Source organism: Brassica napus, unplaced genomic scaffold, assembly GCF_020379485.1.
Source record: "Brassica napus cultivar Da-Ae unplaced genomic scaffold, Da-Ae ScsIHWf_999;HRSCAF=1405, whole genome shotgun sequence".
NCBI classification, from domain to species: Eukaryota; Viridiplantae; Streptophyta; class Magnoliopsida; order Brassicales; family Brassicaceae; genus Brassica; species Brassica napus.
In genome coordinates, this window is record NW_026017034.1 from 36,688 (window position 1) to 47,301 (window position 10,614).

The following is a 10,614-nucleotide window of genomic DNA, read 5'->3' on the forward strand; positions in this document are numbered from 1 at the left end:
TAATTAAAATGGTAAAATGGTGAGTATGATGAGGTGAATCTAAGAAAATTTGTTATATAAATTATGGTACTTTCTTCGTCCACTATAATGATTTAAAATAATATATATTCATATAAATAAGTCAATATTGTTGTTTTTTTGGTAAGATGTTAAGATTATCATTTTCTGAAAGGTTACACTGATCCAAAGAGATTAGTTTGTGGAGCTAACCAAACGAGAATTATAGTGTTTACTTTAGAAAAAGTAATAGGTTGAACGATAGATGGCGTGCGTGTTTTTTACATGGAAATCTGCACATATATTAAAATTGTAAGATTTGAATCATAGAGAAAATATAGTGTATATGACTGAAGTTGATCCGTTATGAAACTAAAGATGGCTAAAATTCTTCTTTGTCAAAATGCATAGATGTGAATCTTATATGAATAGAGTTCTCAATTGCTTATAGCAGTGTAATAAATTCCGTGTGTAAAAGGAAAAAATGTTATATAAGTGAAAACAAAAATTATGATTTTTTTTTGTGCCTATAGGCTCTTCGCAATTTGAAGAAGAAAGAACATATTGTGTGAAAATCTTTGGCTCGGTCAAATTTTATCGAGTTGTTTATAAAACTGTTGTTATCTGATTCATGTAAATTTTCAGTGTTGACTTTTTCTGTGATTTAAATTTAAAAAAAGATAAAACTTTCGATAAATTTTGTAAACTCAGAACAAGTATTTAACTTTAGAAAGCATTTACATGTTTCAAACTTATAATATATACATATATAATGTTTAAAATTATGTATATAAAACCTGTGTAAAATGTGCCTAAATATGTTTCTCTTCTTTAATGTGTTAATCCTATTATATATAACATTATTTTAAAATTTCAAAAAGTTTATGTCACATACAAAAACCATCAATAAAAAATATAATTCTCCATCTACAATCAGAAAAATGAAAAATTATAAACATATAAATTTAAATTAAGAAAAACTAACATTGGAAAAAAAAATTAATATAAAAGAAATAAACCGACAAATAATATTATAAAATAAATTTATAAGACACAATCCGCGCGAAGCGCGGAAAAAATCTCTAGTATATATAATTAGACAATTCAAAAGCGAAAGCGGAAAGTCATAACTTATTAGAAAGAAGGAAATCTAAGATATAATAATAAAAAGGCAAAAGGAAAGCGCGTAAACGGAAAAGAGGAAATGAAACCTAATATAAATATGAGTATACTTCTCGACCTCTAAACAAGTGATTCAGAGTTTAACTCTTTCTGTTCTCTTTAAACTCTCTCTCTATTCTCGTCCCTAAACAACGAATCCAATTTGGCATTCATAAATCTTTCTTACAATAACAAATCATGGTTTGGTATGGGTACTGCGACGACGAACCCGACACCTTCATCTCCTTCGAACCAGTCTTCACCGACACTCAACATAACCTAAAAAACCCTAACTTCTCCTTTGTCTTCGATTTCGAATTGGTTTACAGGCGAGCCCCCGAACCAAACTCTGATTCAGATTCAGACGAAGATCTATACAATTTAGAAACTCGAATCCTTCGTCAAACCCACGAGTTCGATAGAGATTGGCTCATCGGTGGCGATAGGGAGCAGATACAAGCCAACGTGTTTCAGATTCTTGAGATGATCCAAGTCCCTTCTTACTCTGACATTGTTTATACGTTAACTTTCAAAATCTTTGATTTAAAGAAGCGCGAGTCCGAGTCTGATTCGCCGGAGATTGAGAGGATACGAGTCGGGATTGATGTTATCGTCCCGAGGTTTCCCGGTGCTAACGATGACGTTTGATATGTAACTTGAGCGATGAGGTGGTTGTTGGGAACGACCAAGGCTGTGTTAGGTTTTTCTTTTACTGTTTAAAAAGTGTCTTTGTTGATTTCATGTTGTTCCTTGTTTCTTTTTCATTATGAATATATTCAATAGAGTGTGCGACTTTCAAATTTATCAATACAATAATGTTTGACAATTGTTTGTCACAAGTGTTCTTTTCTTTTCGCTAAAATTGTCACAAGTGTTCTCTTAGGAGCAGAAATAGAAGAAGCTAAAACTAAAAAACAATGGTAGTGGGGAATAAAGGCTACTTGTCTATCTGAAGAGATAAAACTAATCAATCTTCATGCAAAGCTCTCACAAATAGTCAAAAAGGTTACTCGGCGGATCAATCCAGAGGCTCTTTGACTAGGGATAAGTTCTAACCAGTTAAGACTTGCATTAGGCGGATTAAACCTGCTTTTATCAAAAAAGTAGGATACACAACGCTTGCGCTTGTCACCAAACCATGGGAAGCAGAGGTTGTTCCTCATCAATGGGATATTACTTCTCAACTCAGAGTTATAAGAACTGAAGAAGGTTGTGAAACCATCAAGCTCATTACTAGTCACCTCCTCCCATTGCAAAGAGCCTAGTTTAAACACTAGTGGCTTCTCCTTACTGCATGCAAACATGAGAAAGAGCTCTCCTTTTCTCTCTGCCAAGAAAATTTCTCTCTTGTCCCATTCACCTCGTAGTTGATGATACACATATGCATCTTGATGACAAACCCATGTCCGGGAAGATGGGTGAAAGGAATACAAGTAGCCTCCTCCTCTGGTAAAGCAATAAAATTGTTCATTGAGATAGACAATTTTGCTATGCCTATAAAACGGCAAAACAGTAGGAAAGGCCTCGGTGGTCCACTCAGTTGCTCCAAGATGGCATGTGCTGATAACTATCCTTCTCTCTTGAACTGATGTAACAAAGTCTAACGCTACCAACACACAATTATCCGATGTTGGAGGACTAGAGAACGCGACTGCCTGGAATGGCAACGAGAACTTAGGCAAGCTTACGAGCTCCCGAGAAAACGGGTTGAAGAAAAACATGTCCTTGGAGCTAGAAGTGTACATAAGTAACCAACCGTCTTTTATGTAACACACGGCTAATTCAGCCAGCTCTTGCAGATGCAAAGTGTACAATTTCGATCGTACCGGATCACGTAGTTCAAACAAACTGCAACGATTATCAAAGCACAGAAGCCAAGGATGCTTTTCCTCTAGTAGAAAGTGCAGCTTCACACCATGACTTGCAAACAGCTGATGCACATATGTTGTCTTTTAAGACAAGACGAGACATTATTACTTCCAAGAGAATGGATGGAAGATCTAAGATACTCGTATTCATTGCCTCTTCCTCACTCTTAGTTTTAGTTCTACAAAACAACAATCATGAATCAGCCCCAAAGAAGCAAAAGTGAATGCTGTTATGTGTCATTGGTCAAACCTCAAACTGACACAAAAAGAAAAACAAAGAATACAATTGCCTAGAGAAAGATGGTAAAAACATATTCCAATGAACTTGTCAAATCCACTACAACTGAATATTATAGGCTGTAGAACTGCTTGAGAATGACGAACCTTTTACTGGCGACGGTGGTTGAAGATGGAGACGGTGACGCCATGGCCAGAACGGAGGTGGCGGCAATGGTGGATGACTGATGGGAATCTATAACTCTAGGGTTCTTTGCGTCTCATCTTATTCATTAATGTGCGGATGATTATTTATTTCGCTATAAACTCGGGCTTTAAAAGTAATTTTAAAACTAAAAGTGATCGTTACCTTTAATGAATCTTATATATGTATAACCTATTATAGAATTAACATTAACATAAACCTATGTAAACAACGAGAAGGAACAAATGCATTTCCGAACATTCTTTAAATAAATCACCATTCATAAGGAATAATTTTTCCTTCTCATTCTCTACCATTCCTTTTTTTTGTAGACAAATAAAGAACGAATTAATTCCTTATTAAATATGCGATGAAACAACCATTCCTTTTCATTCTGTAATTCAATTCCTCTACGTTCATTTTTTATTCGTTCCTCTTGTTTCCAGAATGGTCACCAGTCGGATGAAGAATTTTATGTATGTTGTATCCTTATCTGAAAATAAAAATTTTATTCATAAAATTAAAAATTTAAAATAGAAAATGCATAATTAAATAATAATCATTTAAAAATAAAATTTTGTAATCAAATTAAAATTATAATTTTGAATACTTTATTACTAGGTGTTCTGTCTGCACATGCGGGCATAGTGTTTTTATAGATATTTATCTTTTTATAAATATTAAATCAAAACCAACATAATAAATTATTAATTATATTTTTAAAAAGATAAATCAAAAATTAAACTTTATATTTTATATTTTATAATAAAAAATATTATTTCAGATAAAAACACAACATGTTTAAGAATTATCTTATGTTTTAGAAATATATTTTATTTTTGAGAATTTTATTATATTTACTTATAGTCAATTATCAGATATAACATATAAATAAAATATTATTAATATATATTCATTACTTTTTATCAAAATATATATATGTTTATTGTTGTGTTAAATTTTAAAGACATTCACATATATTTTAGAAAATATATTTATTTGTTCGATTAGTATTTCATTATAAATTGTTTTATATGTAACTATAAACTTTATAATAAAATATTATTTTCAGATAACAACAGAATATATCTAAAAATTATCTTATGTTTTAAAACATGTTTTAATAAAATATTATTTTAGATAACAACAGAATATATCTAGCAATTATCTATTGTGTTTTGTAAAATAATATGTGGAAGCTTAAACCTAAATATAAATGTGAAATATTTGTAACTATTTTTGGTCATACTTTTTTAACCAAAAAATTATCTATTAAAAAGGAAAGTCAATTACCTATAAAACAATAAGAGTACTTTTAAAATTTTCTTTTAATTAGGGTTTTGAAAAAGTCATATTATTTATTTAAAAGTTAGTTTTTATTCATGTTTTTTTCTAAATAATTTATTGTACTTGTAGGATTTTACAATTCGTTTTTGTTTAACATTTTTTCTTAAAAGTTAATATTTATCTTTTATAATTCTCTATCTTTAGTATCTCTTAAAACAAACATTATAATAAATAATGATAATAATAAGACTATATTAAATAATTTTTTTTTTTAAAATCGTCTTATTATTTTAGTATATATATTTTTGATTATGAGAAAGTTGAACACATATCACATTTTCAAATATATAACTAACATTGTTACAGTCATGTAAACTAGCAACTTTGAAAAACCAAGTATTTTATAAAAAATACTAAAAATAATAACACTATTAAATAATATTTATAATTAATATGTGGAAGCTTAAACCTAAATATAAATGTGAAATATTTGTAACTATTTTTGGTCATACTTTTTTAACAAACAAAATTATCTTTTAAAAAGGAAAGTCAATTACCTATAAGACAATAAGAGTACTTTTAAAATTTTCTTTTAATTAGGGTTTTCAAAAAGTCATATTATTTATTTAAAAGTTAGTTTTTATTCATGTTTGTTTCTAAATAATTTATTGTACTTCTAGGATTTTACAATTCGTTTTTGTTTAACATTTTTTCTTAAAAGTTAATATTTATCTTTTATAATTCTCTATCTTTAGTATCTCTTAAAACAAACATTATAATAAATAATGATAATAATAAGACTATATTAAATAATTTTTATTTTATTTTTAAAATCGTCTTATTATTTTAGTATATATATTTTTGATTATGAGAAAGTTGAACACATATCACATTTTCAAATATATAACTAACATTGTTATAGTCATGTAAATTAGCAACTTTGAAAAAGCAAGTTTTAAAAAAAAAATACTAAAACTAATAACACTATTAAATAATATTTATAATTAAGTTTTAAGAAAATTTTTTTTCACTATTTTAGTGTATATATTTTTTATTATGAGATAGTTTAAATATATAATTGTCATGTGTCCCGATCATGTTAATTAACAATTTTGAAGAACCAAGTTTAATATAATATTTTATAATTATATTTTCATTAAAATTTTAGAAAAACAAAATTATATTAAATAAATTATTTTCAAATATTGTTTTAGGTTTTTGAAAAAAAGAAAAATTCTAAAATAATTACTACTAAATATCTTTTAAAATATATTTTTATTATTAAATAATTTTTAAAAGTAGTTTTTATCAAAATTCGTCTTTATTATCTTATTATATAGTTTTTAATTTTATATATTTAAACACATGTCACAATATTATAAGGAAAATTATCATCAAATAGTCTTTTGCAATTATCTTTTGATTAGGATAAAAAAAAAAAACTACTAAATAATATTTTAATAAATTTTTTTTATTAATATCTTAATATATATTTTTAATAATGAGATAGATTAACACATGTCACATTTTTAAAATATATAATTGCCATGTGTCGCTATCATGTTAATTAACAATTTTGAAGAACCAAGCTTTTAGAAAAGGAAAATTCTATTAAATAAATTGTTTTCAAATTTTTTTTTAGGATTTTGTAAAAAGACAATTTCTAAAATAATTACTGCTAAATATTCAAACAAAAATTACTTTAAATAATTTTTAAAAGTAGTTTTTTTATCAAAATTTGTGTTTATTATCTTATTATATATATGTTTAATCATTATATATTTAAACACATATCACAATATTATAAGAAAAATTATTATTCCCTCTGTTCCTAAATATAAGATGTTTAGGTAGAAATACATATATTAAGAAAACTATTTTTTGTCTAGAAAATATCACTAAAACTATAAATTAATAGTATTCAACCAAGTATAAAATAGACTATTAAAATATAATTGGGTAAACAGTTTTTAATAAAGTAAAAGTTACCTAAAAAATGAAAACATCTTATATATTGGATCATCAAAATTCTGTAAAACATCGTACTTTTAGGAACAGAGGGTGTATCAAAATAGTCTTTTGCAACTATCTTTTGATTAGGATTTTAAAAAGGAAAATTACTATTAAATAATATTTTAATTACTTTTTAATAAATCGTTTTTGTTAATATCTTATTATATATATTTTTAATTATGAGATAGATTATCACATGTCACAATCATAAAATACATAGTTGCCATATGTCGCGATCATGTTAATTAGCAACTTTGAAGAACCAAGCTTTATATAATAAGATATATTAAGATATATATTAAGTATAAAATTTATATTAAATAATCTGATATAAAAATCTGGTAATTTTTCAGCTATTTATTATACTTTTATCGAATCAGTCCGTCAACAGCTTTTACTATCAAACTAAATACCAAAATAAAACAAGTATCCTAAAATCCATAAACACATAAAAACTACAATAAAACAGAATTTAATCCTATTGGCACTTACCACCGATACCAATTATATCAAATAGCTTGTACTAGGATAAGATCCGCGCCTTGCGCGGAAATTAAGTTATCATTTGTATTATATTTTGGAGAATGAAACAATAGTTTGGCTTCATTTGGATTAGGGGTGTTCAATCCGGATATCGGGTTGGTTTCGGTTCGGTTCGTTTTTTTTCGGTATTTCGGTTAGTAAAATATAACTACTATTCTAAATCCACATTTACTTTGACTTTACTCTTTCACATACTTTTGAAAGATTTCAACTGGACGACTAAATTGATCAGCCAATCTTGTTGCTTTAAATCATTAGTATTTATATATATATATTATTTAGTTTGAATATTTATTAAATAAAAATTCATATGCGTTATATTTTATGATCATTTGTAACTTATTATAACAAAAAAAATAATCTATTGATCACAAAATTTTCAGAGTGGAATATTCAAATTTCTAATAATATATAGACGTTTTGAAAAATTCAAATATAACATATAAGAAAAAATATAAATGTTTTTATTATATATTTAATGTGATTTTTTAATATCTTTCAATAATATAAAATTAAAAAAAAGAACTAAGATACCAAAAATGTTATCAAATATTTATTATTCATAATAATTAATTTTCATATATACGTTAATCATATTAGGTAATTTCGTAGCTTCTAATTAAGGAAAGTGCAAAAAAAAATTTTGGTAGATTATTTATCAATTCGATAGTTAGTTTAATAAAAAATATAATGTAAGTCAAGATGGACCAACCTATTTTTCTAAGAATAGTATATTTTATATAGTCATTTATTAAATGAGAATTTATAATCATACAGTTCTATGATCATTCATATCATTTTATAACTGAATATTTAAATCATCGATAACAAAATTTTCAATGTGAAATCTTTAATAAGTTTATAATTTATAAATGTTTTTGAAAATTCATTGAAAGTTTTAATATTAAAATATTTATGTAATCTTATGGTATATAGTATAATCTATATATATATATATATATGTTTTATTATTAAATGATATTTTTTACTCATATGGTTTTAAAATCATGTGTATCTTCTTATAATATTAAATAGAAGTTCATATTAATAAAATTTTATGATCATTTGTAACTTATTATGACAAAAAAAAATATCTATTGATCACAAAATTTTCAGAGTGGGGATCTTCAAATTTCTAATAATTTATAGACGTTTTGAAAAATTCAAAATATAACATATAAGAAAAAATATAAATGTTTTTATTATATATTTAATGTGATTTTTAAATATATTTTAATAATATAAAATTAAAAAAAAAACTAAGATACAAAAATTGTTATCAAATATTTATTATTCATAATAATTAATTTTCACATATACGTTAATCATATTAGGTAATTTCGTAGCTTTTATTTAAGGAAAGTGCAAAACATTTTTTGGTACGTTATTTATCAATTCGATAGTTAGTTTAATAAAGTGTATATATAAGTTAGATGGACCAACCTATTTTTCTAAGAATAGTATATTTTGTATAGTTATTTATTAAATAAGAATTTATAATCATACGGTTCTATGATCATTCATATCGTTTTATAACAAAATATTTAAATCATCGATAACAAAATTTTCAATCTGAAATCTTTAATAAGTTTATAATTTATAAATGTTCTTGAAAATTCATTGAAAGTTTTATTAAAATATTTATGTATCTTATGGTATATTTATCTATATATATAGTAAAATCTATATATATTTTTTTTTATTATTAAATGATATTTTTTACTCATATGGTTTTAAAATCATGTGTATCTTCTTATAATAAAAATGTTAAACCATTGATCATTAATTTTTAACATAATAATTTTAATAGTTTTAGTCATTTATTGTCGTTTTTAAAAATTCAAAATATAACATATACGAAAAATCTAAATTTTTTTTATAGCTAATTTGATTGTTTAATTTATTTTAATAATATAAAATTAAACAAAAAATGATGGAGGAGATATAAATTGTTATCAAATCTTTATTATTAAAATCATTAATTGTCATATATATATTAGTCATTTATGGTAATTCCGTAGGTTTTATTTAAGGAAAGAAAATATCATATCATTATATCATATAGTTTGACCAACTTATGTATCTAACAACATATAAAAATCGAATGTGGACCTACTTATTTTTCAATTGAATGTAATTGACTACCTAATTGAGTGCCACCTATGCATTGGGCCTCTTTTAATTAATACAAAATTGAGGTTACATCTTTTCAAATGTTCCTCAATTAATATATAGGGGATTTTCAAATACCATTATCTCCAAATTAAAATACAAAGCTTATACCAAAATATAAATTTTACAATGCACCCTAACATTAATATAATTAACATTCAAAAGCGAAAGTGGAAAGTCATAACTTAGAAAGAAGGAATCAAATAATAATAATAAAAAAAAATATAATTAGACAATTCAAAAGCGAAAGCGGAAAATCATCAGAACTTAGAAAGAAGGAAATCTAAGATAATAATAATAAAAAGGAAAAAAGGAAAGCGCCTAAAGGAAAAGAGGAAATAAAACCTATATAAATATGAGTATACTTCTCACTCGACCTCTAAACAAGTGATTCAGAGTTCAACTCTTTCTGTTCTCTTTAAACTCTCTCTCTATTCTCGTCCCTAAACAACGAATCCAATTTGGCATTCATAAATCTTTCTTACAATAACAAATCATGGTTTGGTATGGGTACTGCGACGACGAACCCGACACCTTCATCTCCTTCGAACCAGTCTTCACCGACACTCAACATAACCTAAAAACCCTAACTTCTCCTTTGTCTTCGATTTCGAATTGTTTACAGGCGAGCCCCCGAACCAAACTCTGATTCAGATTCAGACGAAGATCTATACAATTTAGAAACTCGAATCCTTCGTCAAACCCACGAGTTCGATAGAGATTGGCTCATCGGTGGCGATAGGGAGCAGATACAAGCCAACGTGTTTTCAGATTCTTGAGATGATCCAAGTCCCTCTTACTCTGACATTGTTTATACGTTAACTTTCAAAATCTTTGATTTAAAGAAGCGCGAGTCCGAGTCTGATTCGCCGGAGATTGAGAGGATACGAGTCGGGATTGATGTTATCGTCCCGAGGTTTCCGGTGCTAACGATGACGTTTGATATGTAACTTGAGCGATGAGGTGGTTGTTGGGAACGACCAAGGGCTGTGTTAGGTTTTTCTTTTACTGTTTAAAAAGTGTCTTTGGTTGATTTCATGTTGTTCCTTGTTTCTTTTTGTCATTATGAATATATTCAATAGAGTGTGCGACTTTCAAATTTATACAATAATACAATAATGTTTGACAATTGTTTGTCACAAGTGTTTCTTA

The 10,614-nt window shown here is 26.2% G+C and overlaps 1 protein-coding gene and 1 pseudogene across 1 annotated transcript; one reads left to right on the top strand and one right to left on the bottom strand.

Annotated features, from left to right (window-relative positions):
- The first annotated feature begins 1,356 nt into the window (after positions 1–1,356).
- LOC106434382 lies at positions 1,357–1,806 on the top strand. The gene has a single exon (XM_013875242.3). It carries the CDS (start codon positions 1,357–1,359, stop codon positions 1,804–1,806), a length of 450 nt encoding a protein of 149 aa, XP_013730696.2.
- A 339-nt stretch (positions 1,807–2,145) lies between these two features.
- LOC106434390 lies at positions 2,146–3,740 on the bottom strand (annotated as a pseudogene).
- Positions 3,741–10,614: the final 6,874 nt, after the last annotated feature.